The sequence below is a fragment of the Alternaria arbusti genome, assembly GCF_024043155.1.
Source record: "Alternaria arbusti strain BMP 1465 chromosome Unknown scaffold_33, whole genome shotgun sequence".
Taxonomy (NCBI): domain Eukaryota; kingdom Fungi; phylum Ascomycota; class Dothideomycetes; order Pleosporales; family Pleosporaceae; genus Alternaria; species Alternaria arbusti.
In genome coordinates, this window is record NW_026249973.1 from 1 (window position 1) to 17,882 (window position 17,882).

Consider the following 17,882-nt stretch of genomic DNA (forward strand, 5'->3'; position numbering starts at 1 on the left):
CCCCCGCACTCACCGATTCGCAGGCAACCTAAAACACGGATGCCATCCTACTCTCTCCCTCCTGTCATCCCTCTGCCCAATCCCATCCCTCTCCCCTTCTCTCCCTCCATCCTCCCTATCTCCAGGCCCAACAACCCAATACCAAACCGCCCACTGCCCCTCCTCCCTCATCTCCCCCACCGTCTTCCTCACCCCATCATAAACGTCTGGACAAAACGACCGTGGGATAGATCCGTTGGCGTCGAGAGCGCTGGAGGGGAGCATGGCGGGGACGGCGGCGTGGGAGAGGTAGCGCCATGTTAGGTGAAATATTGTTTCTGTTGCTGTTGGGGAGGGATCCATTATTAAGGTTTCTTTTCCAAATCGGAGGGTGGAGAATGAAGATGAATTCGGGGTGTTGTGGAAGACGTGCGTAGTGGGGAGTTTGGTGGCAGAGGGAATGTGGAAACGTGGGCGTATTCGCGACTGGTAAGAGGTACGAGGTACGTGTACTGACAGGTGGGAGTGAGCTGTGAAATAGAGAAAATGGGTGTTGGTTGGACACGTAAGGTAAGGCAACCGATCTTTCGCAGTGACTGAGGAAGTGAAAACGGAGGAACCTTCTCTTTGATGAAATACGGGACATACAAGTCTGAACGTTATGGAATATTCCTTCAGAGTCTATCGTTCGATCTACAGTGCTGTATGTAGGTAATCTACCAGGCGCTATGTGACAATTGACTTACACGTAGGAGACAGTAGAAGCTTCTAAACCGCAATACCAGTCGTCCACCACGTATCGCCACGATGCCATCGTACAAGCTGTCCGCCCCAGCACCACCACCCATCTCTCGCATCAGGCCCGAACCCCAGTCCGCGAAACAGAGAGATAGGAATGGGTTCGAAGAGCCAAACACCCGCTTGAGCAAAGTCGTCGCAAAGAAGATGGGCCGTGTAATAAAACCAGACATGAACGTACAAAAACGTCCATCCCCGCTTCAGCCAACTAGGTAGATTCCTCCCCAGCCCAGCTCCCTTCGCAGCCTGCGTCAAACATGCCTCAACAAAAATCCCCACAGCCTGCAGCAAGAAAAACGCCATCGGCCCCCTGACCGGCCTCGTCTCCCCAGTCGCAGTATAACTCCCACTGCCATGCACAACGCCACTCAGAAAAAACGCGACAAAAAGCTGCAACGCCTTCGCGCCCACCCCTCTCTTATCCCACCCCAACATCTCAATCATCTTCCGACTAGGTTCCTGGAACGCAAACCGAAAAGTCTGATGCCACCAACTGCCCCACCAGCCCGCGAGCCCTTTATCCAAGACAACGCTGTACGGCGCCCACGTCTCAGGATACATCCAGGGTTCTGCGCGGGCGCCGAGGATGGAGGGGGAGAGGGCGCCGCTGAAGAAGAGGGGGCCGAGGGCGAAGATGGTTTGGAGCGCGTATTTTACGGCGAGCATGCTGAGGAGGTGGTGGTATGTGTGTGTTAGTGCCGGGCTGTTTGTGGGCCAGGAGGGGAGGTGGGCGGGTGGTGCTGCTCTGTCTGTCAAGCCCCAGAAATAGGGATCCCACATCATTGTTGTTTTTAGCAGGTCGAGGACTAGATAGCCTTTGAGTAGGCGCCAGGTGTTTTGCCGGAGGAGGGAGCGCCGGTTTGTGAATTGTGCTACTTGGCCAGAGTGGGTTTTGTAGGTGTGCTTTGGGACGGTGGATTGGGAGTTGGCGTCGAGTTGGATCTGGATGGGTTTGGGGGGTGGGGGCAGGGCGGTGGTACGCCAGTTCCAGCCCATGCCCCGGAAGTTGCAGAATATGTCCAGTACCCAGTCTAGGCGCTCGATGAAGGGGCGGAGAGGGTAGGGTTGCCATGCGTATTGGCCGTGGCGGTCTCGTGGCCCGGAGGAGCTGTTGACGAGGTCGGCTTTTAAGATGTGATTCTTGATTTCTTCTTTGGCTTCTGCACCTCCATCGTGTTGTGTCTTCTCTTTCCCCTGGTCTGGATCCGAACCAAAGACGCCTCCGGTCCTTTCAATCCTCATGAAATCTGTCTGTGCATCGTTGCACACTATGATCGCGCCAACCCATGCTATGCTCCATGCGTTGACCAGACCGATACCCAAAGCTGGTGCTACAGCCCTCGCCTTTGTGTATAGGTTACTGTAAGTTGCAAATCCGGCAATCCATGCAAATGCCAAGTATCGTCCTTTCTCGAGCCACGGGCGGTTCTGATGCGGGATGAGAAGATATATGATAACAAAAAGGGCGCCAAGGGTTCCCCATGGATACAAGAATGGTTGGTATTCCCCAGATGCGATAGCTTTATCGTATTGAGCGTGATAATGATCTAATAAGTCGTGGTGCGAACGCGGCCAAGGATCCTCGGATTTAAACAACATGCTTCCAAGCCAGAACGAGAAGCGATACAGAAGTAAGAAACTCACAACATAGGAAAGAAAGCAACAAGACTAAGCACTAGAAACCACAAAACAAACCAGCGTGGCGCGAAAGCTCATGGCCTTTCAGATGACGCACTGCATCTTGCGTTCGCTAGCCCACGCGCTAGGCCCGAAGCGCAATGGCGCTGGGCTGCGGGCGCCTGCAACACCAAACCTTTACCATCGTGATATTGCCGGACTGCAGCCCGCCACAAAGTGCGATTACCGTTCATCCTCACCCCAGTCCCTCTCTATCCGAGTGCGAAGAGTGCGAAGTAAACCGTCAAGATGGTGAATATTACGGAGAAGATCAAAGAGTGGGATAGCGCCGAAGTTTTGATGTGGCCTTGCGCTAACGCCCCGCCAGGATTGAGGATGAGATGAGGAGGACGCAGAGTGAGTGGGATAGTGCTTTTTGATGGTATTTGCGCTAACGAGATGCAGAGAATAAGGCTACGGGTATGTACAAGCAGATTACAGTCTGTTGATACTGGATGCACTGTGTATCACGTGCTGACATTCAAGTACAGAATATCATCTTGGTCTACTGAAAGGGTACACTATCTATACTCCTATATATAGTCTCTGTATGCTAACCATGCTACAGAAAACTTGCCCGTCTCCGCGCACAACTCCTCGAACCCGCTGCAGGTGCAGGTTCCGGTGGAGGACAAGGATTCGATGTATCGAAATCCGGAGATGCGCGTATTGCACTCGTTGGCTTCCCCTCGGTAGGAAAGTCGACCTTCCTCTCCAGAGTCACAAAGACAAAATCAGAAGCCGCATCCTACGCCTTCACCACGCTTACGGCGATTCCTGGTGTGCTTGAGTATGGTGGTGCTGAGATTCAGGTCTTGGATTTGCCGGGTATCATTGAGGGTGCTGCGGAGGGCAAGGGACGAGGAAGACAGGTCATTAGTGCTGCGAAGACGAGTGATCTTGTCTGCATGATTCTCGATGCTACGAAGAAGGCGGAACAGAGGCGATTGTTGGAAGCCGAGTTGGAAGCTGTGGGTATCAGATTGAACCGCGAGCCACCGTAAGTTCACTTCAACTCTTCTCGGCATGGCAGAATCTCATCGACACACAGAAATATCTATCTCAAGCCCAAGAAGGCTGGCGGCATGAAGATCAACTTCCAGGTCCCGCCCAAGCATCTCGACGAGAAGATGGTCTACAACATTCTCAAAGACTACAAGATGCTCAACTGCGAAGTCCTCGTCCGAGACGAAAACGCAACAGTCGACGACTTCATCGACGTCATCATGAAGGACCACAGGAAATACATCAAGTGTCTCTACGTGTACAACAAGATCGATAGCATCGGTCTCCCGCACTTGGACGAATTAGCACGCGAGCCACACACCGTCGTCATGAGCTGTGAGCTCGATCTCGGTATTCAAGACGTTGTGGACAGGTGTTGGGAAGAGTTGAGGTTGATCAGGGTGTACACAAAGAGGAAGGGCAACGACCCAGATTTCTCAGAGGCGCTCATTGTACGGCACGGAAGCACGATCGAAGACGTCTGCGACCAAGTTCATCGGACACTGAAGGAGACGTTCAAGCATGCGCTGGTTTGGGGCGCAAGTGCCAGGCACGTGCCGCAGAAGGTGGGCTTAGGGCATGTAGTGGCCGATGAGGATGTTGTCAGCATTGTGGCAAAGTAATTGTGTTGTCGAGGCCTGGTATGACATAGAGACGAATGAGCATCAGCTGTATACGACTCACAAGAGGGTCTGCCGAGACCGCCTAGAACCAAACCTTCCATGCCACCAACAAATGATTCTCACTACCAGTCAAGACAATGCACGCCACAAAACGCGCAATCACGGTTTGTAAGCGCAAGAGTGGCGTGTCAACCGTGCTGTCACCGTCCGAGCATGTTCCGAGCATCGGATGAGAAGATCTGATAAGGGGCAGCGTCTGTAGGGCTGTCAGTCCACTCTCGGAACCAGCGGATGCGTCGATTCCGGCGCGCGAGATTGTGATGCGTAGTCACGTGAGCGTCTCTAGTCGGCCGTCTTGACGCTTGATTGGCACAACGTCCACGGTTGAGGAACCAAAGCAGTTAACATGGACCCTGGCGACATTTCCCTCAGGGACGCTTGTACTCGGGGCGCCGAAAACTTATCGCCGATAAATGGAAGCGTTGCCGTTATGACTACCTACTTGAACGAGAGCATTCGCCTCCCCACATTCGTTTATACTCTATCCTAGATACTCTGCTCTCTTTGCATTGCTCTTATTTTGCCCGTCTCTTGTTGTGACGTGTACCTGCATTGTGTGCGCCCGTTGGTCCTCAAACATCACGAATCGCAGGCCTTCCGTACCTGAATCCGCCGATCGCCGAGGCGTCTCCTCGCCCCAGCCGAATAGCCATGGACGTCGTCCTCGAACTAGCAGACACGTTTCTCTTCGACCCTCTCTACGCGGTCCTCCTCCCCGCTTCCACACCCTCTTTCGCCGGCAATGCAACGATTTCGAGCATTAGAGAGGAGCCTACGGGCTTTGCTCTCCCGCACGCGACCTGGCAGTACGAGCCTTCGACGCAATTCTTCTCCGTCGAGCCCTCCAAGTATGCCTACATGAGCCAATGGACACGCGACGACTGGCGGCGACAGGCGGTGTCCTTGTACCTCATCACATGGTATGCGCTGCCCGAGCCTTCTGTGCAATACTCCTCTAACAACTCTCCAGGCTCTTTGGTGTCCTAGTATACTACGTCTTCGCCGGCGCCTCGTACTTCCTCGTCTTCGACAAGTCCACCTTCAACCACCCGCGCTACCTCAAGAACCAGATCAAGCTCGAAATGAAGCAGGCCAACATCGCCTTCCCCATCATGGCCATCTTCACCGTGCCCTGGTTCCTGCTCGAAGTGCGCGGCTACTCCAAGCTATACGACACGGTAGACCAGGGCCCAGGGCTCTGGTACAACTACTTGCAGTTCCCGCTCTTCTTTCTCTTCACCGACTCGGCCATCTACTGGATTCACCGCGGTCTCCACCACCCACGCGTCTACAAACACGTCCACAAGCCGCACCACAAGTGGATCATGCCCACGCCCTTCGCCTCGCACGCGTTCCACCCCGCCGACGGCTACGCCCAGGGCCTTCCCTACCACATCTTCCCCTTCCTGTTCCCACTTTCGAAATTCGCATACGTCTTCCTCTTCGTCTTCGTCAACATCTGGACCGTCCTGATCCACGACGGCGAATACGCGCACAACTCGCCTATCATCAATGGTGCTGCTTGCCATACCATGCACCACCTATACTTCAACTACAACTACGGTCAATACACGACGCTGTGGGACCGTCTTGGTGGAAGCTACAGGAAGCCCAACGACGAGCTCTTCCAGAAGGAACTCAAGATGTGCCAGAGCGAGTGGAAGAAGCAAGCTGAGGCCGTCGATAAGATGGTCGAAGAAGTTGAGGGTGACGAGAACGATCGCACATATGCTTCTGAGACGAAGAAGCTCCGCTAGACGTTCTTCCTGACTGCATCATACTGCAGGTTGGGTTGATTTTGGGACGCCGTTACGATATGGGTGGGGTTAAGGTGTATATATGCTTGTGCGATCGCAGGCCGACTGTCATCGGCTACCTCTTTCTGCGTGTACATACCATTCTTTGCGTTCGCTGCATCAAAAGTTTGAGTATAGCAGTCTCGCTTTGCAGAGCAAAGTCCTTGTTTGTAATATCATAGAACTTAGGGAGAAAGAGTCGCCTCTTGGGATAGTAATAGTAATATTGTCGACGTGTAGTGTTCAGACCCACTGATCTCAGTTGCTTGTGGCAGTGTGCTTATAAACACAGTTCGTCTTGACATGTAGGTAAGCTTGACCCCTCGTTGTAGGAAGCGGGGTATGCATCTCAGCACTTGGCTGTGCTCAGCACGCCCTACGACTACATTTGTGTGGGTCGTGTATAGGATCCGATAGTTCACTGACTCTGTTTATCTCTGGGGTGATAGATATATAGTCTCTCGAAATATTAACTTGTTGAAGGACATCTTCCAGGCGCCGATTGTGTGGAGTTTGGATATACAGCATTACCAACTTATCGAATGCAAGGAAGAGACATAGGAATCGATATCAAATCACTGAACTGTCGGTACAAATACATATCATCCCTAATCAAGATACCTACACATACTAACGCCCCTTCCAGCTCCATCATTCCCCTGCCCACCCTCACCCTCCGCCATTACCACCCCCAAAATGGCCACCCCTCCACCCAACACCCCCTCCCCCATGATCCACATAACAACCGTCCACGCCGAAGGCGAAATCGGCGACGTAATAACCTCCGGCATCCCCGACCCAGTCCACCTCCCCACCATGTACGCCAAACTACAATACTTCCTCCACAACGCGGACCACTACCGGCAACGCCTCATGCAAGAACCACTCGGCCGCGTCTCGCAATGCATGAACCTGCTGCTCGCCCCCTGCGACCCCTCCGCCGACGCCGGTTTCCTCATCCTGGAGAGCGACGAGTATGCGCCTATGAGCGGGAGTAACACTATTTGCGTTACCACTGTGTTGTTGGAGAGTGGGATGCTGGAGATGAGAGAACCGGTTAGTAATGTGGTGTTGGATACGGCGGCGGGGGTTGTGAGGGTGAGGGCGGAGTGTGAAGCGGGGAAGGTGAGAAGTGTGGAGTTTGATAATGTTCCTGCTTTTGTTCAGGAGTTGGGGCTTAAGGTTGATGTCGAGGGTTTGGGCGTTGTAGAGGTGGATGTTGCGTGGGGTGGTATGTATTTTGTGCTTGTGGATACGGAGAAATTGGGGGCGGGGATTGGGGTGGAGAATAGGCATGGGAGGCGGCTTGTGGAATTGGGGCAGAGGATTTTTAAGAGGGTAAAGCAGGTTTATGTGCCTGTTCATCCGGCGAATGGGCAGATTAGGGGCGTTAGTGCGATTGAGTTTACGGGGCCGGTGGTGGAGGAGCAAGATGGCAGTTTGGCGAGTGTTAATACGGTGGTGGTGAGCCCGGGCAGGTTCGATAGGAGTCCATGTGGGACGGGGACTTCGGCGAGGATGGCGGTGTTGCATGCGAAGGGGTTGTTGGGGGTTGGGCAGAGGTTAACTCATAGGAGTATTGTTGGAACGCAGTTTCAGTGTAGTATTTTGGGTACGACGAAAGTTGGGGATCACGAGGCGATTCTACCGAGGGTCAAGGGGAGGGCGTGGATTACGGGGTACAGGCAGGTTTTGGTGGATAATGAGGATCCTTTTCCAGTGGGGTTTAGGGTTGGGGATGTTTGGGGGATGGAGGAGTGAGATGTGGATGGGGAGATGGAGTGTGAGGAGATGATGAGTGGCACTGATGGGCAGATTGGAACATAGATGTAGGGAATTGGATGAGAGTATGAGCAGCTACATTCCTGAGTATTGATGGTATTAGCTATGAGTACTGTGGTTCTATACTTAATGAAGATAGGAGACGAGAAGCAATGGATGCACCCACAGTGTTTCTCTCCCAATAAGGTGGCGACAGTGCTAGAGAGTATCACGTAATCAACTAGTTTTAGGTTTACTATTCGCAGACGGAGGAGAGATATGACTAGAGTCTTCACAGTCTAGATTATAACAAAATGCATACAGTGACTCTCGGACTATATGGCGTTGCAGAGTCGCATATAGCGATGAACCTTTGTTACGAACAGACTGCATCCAAGCATATGCGCCTCAGTAAAAGGAAAACGTCTCCCGCCTACATCTCAAGAAACTGAATGTGCTCCTCACCCAATTCTGTCATGATCATGCGCCCGGGGAAGCCGACCCCCAGCCCCGTTCCATAACAGGCACATTCGTTAAGCGCTAGCATATCTAGGTACACTTCGGATCTTCGGACCATCTTGAAGCCCTCCGCGGATTCTGAAGACACGAGAAGCAGCAACAACAGTCGGCCATCTCTCAAAAAATCGCGGGGCATCCCCATCTCTCCCACAACCACCCACCCCCTCAACGAAAGCTGCATCAGCGTCACGAGCCTCGCGCACGCAAAACCAGCGGTGAGAAAGGACCAACACTTCGCCATGTGCCTCGCAATTCCCGTGCCCAGCCATTTTCCCAGGATGCCCTCGCTAACATGTACCAACGTTGAGAAACGGGACCGAGGCGAGAGGATGCGAAAAAGCAAGTCTCACCCACACCTCCACACACCAACTTCCTGATTCGGACTGGGGACCCCCCCGCCACACCACAAACTTGCCTTTCTCACCGCTGTGTGGATCGATGGTACTGCGAGGCTAGAATTTAGGTTACCGGATGTGCAGTTACATGGGTGGTAATCGAGCTGAGCCAAGGGCTGGTTTGGTGGGTTGGGGGGTTTGATTGGGATATACGTTTTGCGGGGTGAATTGCTGTGGCGAAGTGTACCTACATAGCTGAGAACGCCGCCCCGGTTTCTCGCTAGCAAGTACGGGTACCATGGGAATGCGCGTCTTATGACAGCTACCAATGCCGCGGGACTGTCGTTGAGAGGGGAAGATTGAAGGTATTAGCGTTGACAATTCTTCTCATCGAATGATCACATAGTACGTGTCCTGCGAGTTGATTGGAGCGCGCAGAAACACCCCGGTACCATGGCGGTACATGGCGAGATCATCATGAAGTCCTTCGTTGTGCATCGGTGTCACCGATGAGATACGTGTCTCTTGTTGGTTTACTCTGCTTCACGTATCTTGGTTCAGGGTTGAAGTTTACTCGCATTAGTTAAACCTTAACGATATGCTTGAAAGAAGTAGGTGGCGCACGGTCTCGCCTTGGACGTACATGATGGTAAACGGTGCACCCGCTGTAGCTTGTCGGATTGGGCTTAGCATACGGTATGGAGCGGCTGATGCATCGCATACCTTGATACATGTACATTGTAAGGTATCCTCGCAAGAGAATACTCGCCCTGTTGCATGCATGTACAGATACATGCGCGGTGTCATCACTATCATGTACACTACGGCTGGTATGGCATCAAATGGATCTGCTGGTTTCTTGCCTCAATAGTCGTGTCATTCTGATTGACGGAAAGCTAGGGGATATCGCGGTTGAGGATCGGCCTACGGTGAGCCCGGGTTGCAGCGAGTCTTTCTATGCTTAGCTGTACGCTATGCTGCTTTGCGACGACCGTATTGCTGTGAAACTACTGTTTCTCGTGACGGATGTTCATGTCGTGCTATATGTGATGCAGTGCCATTTCTACCACCGCCATCAGAGCTTCGTCGCAGTGCTAACGATGCTGCTGTACTTTTCGTATACTGATATACGGATGGTGGTGCAGACATGCCAATAAAGCGAGCCTTGATAATTGGCATATTGGCTAGATTTGGGGGCGTAGTGCTCTAGAGTGGCTCTCCGAGGTTGGTAACTAGCCACATACTCGATGTATACTATTCAGCCCAAGCACTGCAATACGAATGAAAATATGTGCAATTATATCCCTCCAACGTTGAAGACGTTACGTAGAGTGCTTCTAAAGCCTGTTGTGGAAGTGTGGCAGAAGCATTGATCGACGGAAGTTGGTCACCCGCTCTGAAACCTGGAAATGAAGCTGCACAAACGATATCAGCCACCGAGGTGACGAATATTGATTTCTACCAAAATCACCTCAATCACTTTCCAGCCATGTTCCTGGAAGCTGATGGTATTGTCTGAGCACAGTCGTGAACGACATGGCGAGGGATGAGCCCCGTAGAGCACATCGTTCGCTTGGAAGTGCGGTAATTTTTACTGAGCACACGATATGTTGTGAACAGAAGGTATGATTCGACGGAGGTTTTGGTAAATTCGCTATGATACTAGATGCAATCGATAACTTGACAGTTCTGAAGGTTGACACTCAGGCGTGGTGGGTGCTCAATGACAGGTTTGACGGCTACGCCTTGGGCGACTGAACCCTCCTGTTCTGCAAGTTCCTCTCAATCTGGTACGAGATGTTGAACATCATATTGTCACGCGCGCTGGACTGATCAGCTGATCTTCGTCCTCCATATTGGTCTCATAGCCACTCAAACCCCACGCTTATGATACCTACGTTCTCGCCAAGTCCGACGTCGCCTTTCATTGTTCCTCGGCTGGAGTAATACAACTCTGCATCCAGCCCGTACAAGGCCCGTTCCGACCGGCCTCCTGCATCGAATGCAGGTATGTCTAGAAGGAACACGACACCCTGGCTCCATTATTCCCAGAAGCTCGTTGTCTGCATGCGCATGCTCTTTCGGAAAGCTGCTGCGAGCATATGCACACGTTTTCATATGCAGACAGGGTGCCCTGGCTCCCGAGATTCTCATCTTTTACTTGCACCCAAACGGTCCAGTAGAGCACAATAGCAAGCGCTGTACGACTGCGCTTGATTTTGCTACATGGAGTTGAAATTGCAGGGAGGCTGAACCGGGTTTGCGGGAGGCGTTCCCTATATGGCAGTATTGAAGACAAATCGGCTCGGGAGTGGCAATAGCCATGGACGAAAAAACAAGACGTACGAGAACAGCATCGGCATGCCGAACAGTCGGGATAGTCCACCGAACATGAGGTGGACAAATGGCCATGTACAATGCAGGGGAAGATGCATACAGACGGACATGTCCGAGACCACACTTTCTCTGTGAAAGTATGGAGAGCCGAGGGCCGGGGGTGAAGCGCCCATGACACTGTGTAACCTAGAAGAATGGATGTGGTTGCAGGATGCATTGGAACCCATGGTCGAGCTGTCCTCGTATTGTGACTGAGATGCCGCAGGTTTGTGAGCTAGGTACAAGGACCCGACCAATGGTAGAGCAGGTGTTCGTATGTATGGCGGTCTCGAAAAGGACGTGTTCCACTCTATCCGCCTGTCAAGTCTTCATTTCGCCTAAGCACCAGCAATCTGACAGGATACAGGTGGAGGTTACTTACCTGTCAAAGTGAGACATGCATCAAGACAATACGAGCAGTTACGTACCAACAGAGATGAAGGCGTGGTATCTGAGGTTGATGCACCATGGGGCGCGTGTCGCGTACTCACGGCGAGTACCACATCCGCCGCCCGGCTTTCCCATTTTCTTCGATGGCTCCGCGTTTAAGGTTCAAGTGCTGTGACGAGTATGCAGACAAAGTCTTCCGCCACCATACAAGCCCTGCATCTGCTCTGAGAATTCTCCGAAGAGCACCGCAGAACGATATTGCAGGCGGCACTTGCGATTCGATGCAGGATGAAAGGCTGCCCAATTTAGCGAGCTGGTTTATGCCGTGTAACTTTGCGTATGTTTCAGACCACACGTTCGCAGCGCGTGAGTGGGGATACACAGTCATGTGTCTGGGGACGGGTACACACATTACATATGCAATGTCCCAAGAAAGATCTCGGGGTAGAATGCGTGGATTAGATCTTGCAGTGCTAGGATCGGGATGTATGATGATGAAAGTGGTCGGCTCCGCGGATGCCGTCATGATGGAGCGGACCTGTAATGGTGTTTTCCTATCGTCCAAGGCATTTTGTGTGCTTGCTGTACGGAGCATGCATCTGTGGCCTCTCATTAGCCATTCGTCTCGCCGTGGCGACCAATGTGCAGCGTTCTGGCCGGGAATGCGACGTATGTTTGAGTTTCCGTCAGGCCCACCGACGAGTTTTGCAAAGCCGCGTCAATTTTGGAAGCTGCCTGACCCGCTTGAATTCGCGTTCGTGTTCTCAAGACCTCTCTTTCGCATAGATTTAACCGTAGTACGCACGACTCAGATGCCTGGCCACTGAGACAGGCCAGCTCATCAACAAGACATAGAGTTTGCCAAAGTCGGCGAGAGCTACATCGACTGACTCGAATTACCATGTTCAGGTACTCCATGGGTAACAAAAGAGGGTCCCGGTGAGACGGTAAGCTGCTTCCGGAAGATTTCAACCGAGCGAGGCAGGGGGTGCGAGCTGAGGACCGGCATCTTGACGAGAGCAGCGGGAGTGCCCCTCGGCCCTCGCAGGGGCTTCCGCGGTCCTGGTCCAGACAGCAATGCGCGCTGGAAGCGGCCTTTGCGATCATCTGCGAACGCGGGCCAACGTCAAAAAACAACCACAGTGACATAGGTAGAGAACCAAGACCGTGGGAATTGCACACGTTGTACCACGTGTCGAGATGAGGACGTTGAGAGAGTGGAGGCGAGAGGGTCAAGTTGGAGGTTGGACGCGAAGCCGCGAGTTGTGCGCTAGCAGTGACATAGCCGACGGCAGGCACGACCTTGCTGCTGTCGAGACGTCGACCAACAGTTTGCCCTCCCCACGCTTCGTAGACGTACCCTCAAGTTTCTGACCTTGCAAGCAGCCGCATTGATTTGAAACGCATCCTTGAGCCCAATCAGTTCCATCACGCCATGTTCCGTCCATCGAGAATCGATGCCTCGGTTTCTTGAGGTGATAGGCATCCCACCCCACGGCCGGTTCCAACTCCCACTCCAATCCACATCAGCATCGCACCCCTATCCATGTGCTCGCCCAATGCGACGAACTTTCCTATCATGAGGCCTCGCCAGGCAAGCCCAATTTTCGCGCAGTGTTGGCAGGCCTACGTCATGGCATCTTGAATTCTGGACCTGCGTAGACACACGGATCGACAATTAGGAGTGTGAAGATCGTACCCGATTTGCGGATATAACCCCACACTCGGATTCAGGTGTCAAGCGTCCGTAGCCAGGCAGCGCGTACAAGTGAGGCTTCGGGCATTTCAAGCCTAGTCGCACCGTATTTAACGTCATTTGCGACTCATCAAGACGGCGAAGTTACGTACCCTGATCGTTCCAGACAATGGCCAATATCATTTGCCTTCGTAAATGAGTTTGAGCACGCCTTGGAATCCGGCGCATAGCAGCCCAAAGATGGTGCTATTGGTCGCTTAGCGATCCGTCCTACATCCTCTTCAGAACGCCTGCATACATATGGCTTTGGAAACCTGGTCTGCGATCTGGGGGCGGCGGAAGCGCGGGATGTACATCTCTTGACCTGCCCAATTGCGCTTTATCCTCCCACTGTTGAGCCGCGGAGAAGCTCTGCGCAAGATGCGATTGGTCGGTAGGGTTGCTATCAGCCTCGCTGAGGACATGGCGAGGTGGTCGGTTGTGCGACGAGGAGACTGACTGGAAAATTGGGCCAGAAAAACTGTTCATGAATCTTGAGTGTATCACTGCGGTCCACTATGGGGCCTTTGGTCTTGTGCAAGCTTGCAAGTGCTGCGCGGCGCATTACCTTAGGCAGCTTGCAACCCACTTACTCGCGCCAGTGCGTAGTTTGTCGGCAATCGGCGGCAGTGAGCCGTAGCTCAGAAACGTCAGTTCCTGTCATGAACTCTACAGGCATGGACAGCCCAGCTAAAATTTAAGGTGCGTTTGGGCGTGTAGCTAATGCAATTACACCACCCGCATGTCAAGCTACTGAGCCTTCAGGCGCAAATCTAAGCGAAGGTTGTTGCAAGCAGAACTGCGGTGAATGGGTTGGGCAGTCGCCTTGCATGTTGCATGACCAGCGGGCCAGTCGCACACCATCCAGCCGTTCAACAGCAGTTGAGCGGTGAGTCATGTTGCACCACGCTGCGTTTTGTTCATGTTTGAGGGAAACCGAAAAAGATAATGGTGGTTGGGTAGATAATTGTTCTTTGTGTCATAATGCTATTCTATTCGTACAATAATGCGCGCCGGGGTATGGCAACGACAATGAAAACCTTTTGCGACCGATTGCCAAACAAGCGTACATGAAATGAGGATACATGAGGTGCTGAACGCCAAACATGATGGGCATACATGAAAATGCATAACAGACATTACTGATGCAGCGTGACTATACCGTGACGCCTGTATAAACGGAGGAAATGAAAGAGAAGATGCGAATGTACCCTTCGCTGCGCTAGCTTGGGTACCTATCAACCGTGACCCCGATGCCCGCAAGGTTTCAGCGCCGATATCCAAGAACTCCCACTAATTCGACCGAGGTTTTCCGAAGTGTTCAAGCGTGCTCAGTACATCATCCGCTCTGGGAAGACCTTGTCGTCGTAGCCATTGCCTTGAGGCTGATGGTAACCGTTGTGCATGGGTGCACTGAAGTCGTACGCGCTGTCCGCCCTCTGGATTGGAATAGTGTCAGACGACATCGAAGAGCAGCGGCTGCTACGATCGCTGCTGTGTTGGTGGAAAGAGCTGGCGTAGCCTCGAGACATGGAAGCCATTGGCATGGAGGCGTAGGAGGAAGGGTATGAGGAGGCAGACGCTGACATGGCGGAGATGCGCCTATCTTTGCCACGACCTTTGATGCCCTTGTTGGAGTTCTTGTATAGCGAGGCAAAGTACTCCCAAAGCTCCTTGTCCTCCTGAGAGACGTAATCTCCTGGGTTGATGGTCGCAAACTTGGTGGTGAGATATCTAAGAGTAGCGGCGTGGAACTTGTTCTGATGCGACTAGAGTCGGTCAGTGATGTTGTAGAGGCACATGATGCGTTCGACTAACCTTGAGGTTGCCTAGTTGGGTGAACTGCTTGCCGCAGTCGTCGAGTTTGCAGCTGAAAGGCTTGATCTGTTGGTGGACGATCTTGTGCGCGCGCACGTTTCCTCGTTGAGCAAATGTCTTGCCACAGATGTCGCAGCTGTACGGTCGCTCTCCAGTGTGTCGCCTCTCGTGTGTCTTGAGGTTACCAAGTTGCGAGAAAGATTGACCACAGCCAGGTGCTTTGCAAGGAAATGGCTTGTCGCCAGTGTGGGCGCGAATATGGATCTCAAGGTGTGTCTTTTGGTAAAAGCTCTTGTTGCAGTTGGGGACGGTGCACTGGTAACGCTTTCTTGGCTTCTGAGCAGTCTTCACTACGTCGTCCTGTTTCGTGGTTAGCAAGGTCGGCTTGGGTGTCTCGATGGAAGACCACATACCTTCTGCTCCGGTTCTTGGGGCGGGTTTGTTTGTTTCGCCTGGATAGCCCTCATGAGAGTGTCTACATCCGTGGCGAAGTTCACGCCACTGCCTTCAGTAGGCTCTGAGGTTGATCGCTTGCAGTCGGATGTAAATGACTGATCGGCGTACATGTGGCTGTGGCCTGAATGTGCTGGCGATGTACCCTCAGACTTGACGTTGTGGTTGAAAACATGTCGGACATCCGGCAGGGTGGGAAGCGGCTGGACGTCATGGGAGGAAGCGTATGAAACGGGATGGGGCATCGCCGGCGGGTAGTATGAAGGCTGCTGCATGTTGTATGCGTTTACCGAACTGGGATCGTATGCGAATGCTCCTGCTTGGTATGGGACCGAGGTAGGGAGGGCGTTGTTTTGGTAGAGGGGCATGCTGATGTCCATGTGGTTTGACGTGGGTTGGTAGTCGCGAGAGACGGGGGCGTTGGTGACATTCCTGGACTGGTCGTAGGGAGGCATGATGTTGGTGAGATGCATGTTGGGGATATGCATAGATTGCTCCCGTCGATCTTGCCAGATTCCAATGTTATGAGATGCAACGACAGTAGCCATTGTAGATAAGAAGGCTGGTGCCACGGGATGGGCAGATGGGATGCAAGTGCGGGCTGGGCCGAGAGTTGTCGGGAATAGGTCTATCAAGTGTAGAAGAAGACAAAGTGGTGGAGATAGAGGATCAGATGACGTGGGAGTGTTGTGGACTTGCTCGATCGATCTGACTGTGGTATGGGGGAGCGTTTGGGGCTTTACATATGAATGGGCCAACTCGATATACTACGACTCTGAGCATCCCGCGAAGCAAGGATGGCGTTTGTTGTGGATCAAGCCGAAGGGACTAGGGTTAGGAGCGAGCATGGTTGCAAGAAGGACAAGGAATATCGCTCTCGCATGCAGCCAAGAATTACTGGGGTGGTGGTTTAGTGGAAGGCTAGCCAGCAGAGAATAATGGATGTACGGGGCACAGCAGCCGACCAGGATGCAGTCTCAAGGCGGAACCGGGGTATGGGCCCCAGGTGTGAACGGACGCATGGCTTCGCCGTCTCATGTGCAGTGTGGGGGTTCCATAGGACAGGACACTCAAGCCACACCCCATCGGGCGATACATTGATGACCACCGACAGTCAACCGTGCGGGCCACCCAAGAAGTCAATGTTGAGGCTCTGTCAACGTGAAGGGTCAATTGTGAACCTCTGCTTCGACGGCCCGTGGTGGATGACGTGGAATTCAGGACTCATCATGCAACATGCATGACTTCAAAATGACCAAATGAGGCGGATAGCCCTTTGCGCAATTGCTTGACGAGGTACGAGTTCTCGTCTGGGCCAGGCCGGAATCCCAGTGAGGATCCTCGCATGCGGGCTTATCGTGGCTGGCAATTTCTTGGGTCGTCGGCGTAGTGTGAAGCGCGACTCCTTGTCTTCCGTACCTACACACGTGGGTGCAGATACGCGCTATTGCGTCCGATAATCGACGGCGGCGTGACGGACGACGCTTCTTCCCGGGGCGTTGACGGGTCATGATGGAGCCCTCTCGCCAATCATCGGTGATTCCACACACTCTCATTACCTACACCTACGAATGGAACGTCTCAAACCCGAAGTGCCTTAGGTAATAAATGGCGGCGCCCGGACGCAGCACTGGTTAGATTTTGACGTGCCCTAGTCTGTATGGGAGACCCAGCTTGTCATCGGGGAAGCAGACGGGTATGCCGCCCCACTTCGGCTTTGTTTCAAGGCTTATGAGGTCGAGCATGGCAGTGGTCGGAGCTGAAAACAGTCGCAATTGCGATGCAGATGTGGTTGTCGACTTCGATGGTGTTTTTTATGATCGACGCGCTTGAATAGCATCACGGTTCTCACAGGGTCTCCGCCGGCGAAGGAGCGGAGAGCTCAAGGTCACGTGTGTCACATGCTAAGCCAAAGGCGCTACTAGCCCCCAAATAACTGCTCACGCGATTACGGCAATCTTGCAGTAAGACATTCATCCCACTCGACCGGTTACTTGGAACCTTCCCAAACTATTGGGTCCCTTCATCTTGTATCCTCTCAGCTACATTGCTCCGTCCTCAATCTTGCCAAAGGTACCCATAACCCCGCCTACCTAGGCAGGTGTATATTTGCTATTGACGCCCCTGCGTTACGGGCGATCACATTTATTGTTACCCGCCACAGCCTGTGGCCCAACAATGAGTTCAGGACTCTCGTGGCGTCCCGGTCGCCGACGTCTCTAGAGTGACGCTATGTACTACTAATGTACGGCACGCGCTTCCCGATGTATGCACAGTCTCTATTGCGCCATTAGACCTGCCACCAACGGCTTTTAGTACTACGATCTCTTATACCCCAAGCCAAAACGCCATCTTTGGATTTTAACTTCAAACGACGCGCCCGGATCTCTAAGCGGGTCAGGTTTCCCGTATCGACCAGACTAATATGTCTGATCTCAGATAGCCCGATTGACGACCGTTTTCTCTCGATGTATTTGAAATCACCAGCCAGTGTTGATACGAGATCAAACAGCTGCAGGGGCATCAGATCGTGTTCTTGATCTACATGCTAAGCAGC

General features: G+C 52.8%; 5 protein-coding genes across 5 annotated transcripts; 3 read left to right on the forward strand and 2 right to left on the reverse strand.

Moving 5' to 3' along the window:
- Positions 1–1,188: 1,188 nt before the first annotated feature.
- On the reverse strand, positions 1,189–2,019 carry J4E86_011332 (uncharacterized protein; the record flags this gene model as incomplete). Its single annotated transcript, XM_051451825.1, has 1 exon — positions 1,189–2,019. A coding segment is annotated over one exon (831 nt), but the record flags the coding sequence as incomplete, so codon positions are not given.
- A 684-nt stretch (positions 2,020–2,703) lies between these two features.
- Positions 2,704–4,082, forward strand: RBG2 (Ribosome-interacting GTPase 2; the record flags this gene model as incomplete). The annotated part of the gene is made up of 3 exons (XM_051451826.1): positions 2,704–2,732; positions 3,023–3,454; positions 3,506–4,082. The coding sequence occupies 3 exons, from the start codon at positions 2,704–2,706 to the stop codon at positions 4,080–4,082; spliced, it is 1,038 nt and encodes a 345-aa protein (XP_051296957.1).
- Positions 4,083–4,793: 711 nt separating this feature from the next.
- Positions 4,794–5,899, forward strand: ERG3 (c-5 sterol desaturase; the record flags this gene model as incomplete). Its single annotated transcript, XM_051451827.1, has 2 exons — positions 4,794–5,062; positions 5,113–5,899. The coding sequence occupies 2 exons, from the start codon at positions 4,794–4,796 to the stop codon at positions 5,897–5,899; spliced, it is 1,056 nt and encodes a 351-aa protein (XP_051296958.1).
- A 735-nt stretch (positions 5,900–6,634) lies between these two features.
- Positions 6,635–6,999, forward strand: J4E86_011335 (uncharacterized protein; the record flags this gene model as incomplete). The annotated part of the gene is made up of 2 exons (XM_051451828.1): positions 6,635–6,932; positions 6,968–6,999. The coding sequence occupies 2 exons, from the start codon at positions 6,635–6,637 to the stop codon at positions 6,997–6,999; spliced, it is 330 nt and encodes a 109-aa protein (XP_051296959.1).
- Positions 7,000–14,385: 7,386 nt separating this feature from the next.
- J4E86_011336 (uncharacterized protein) lies at positions 14,386–15,873 on the reverse strand (the record flags this gene model as incomplete). The annotated part of the gene is made up of 3 exons (XM_051451829.1): positions 14,386–14,823; positions 14,873–15,232; positions 15,286–15,873. 3 exons carry the CDS (start codon positions 15,871–15,873, stop codon positions 14,386–14,388), a joined length of 1,386 nt encoding a protein of 461 aa, XP_051296960.1.
- Between the last annotated feature and the right edge of the window lie 2,009 nt (positions 15,874–17,882).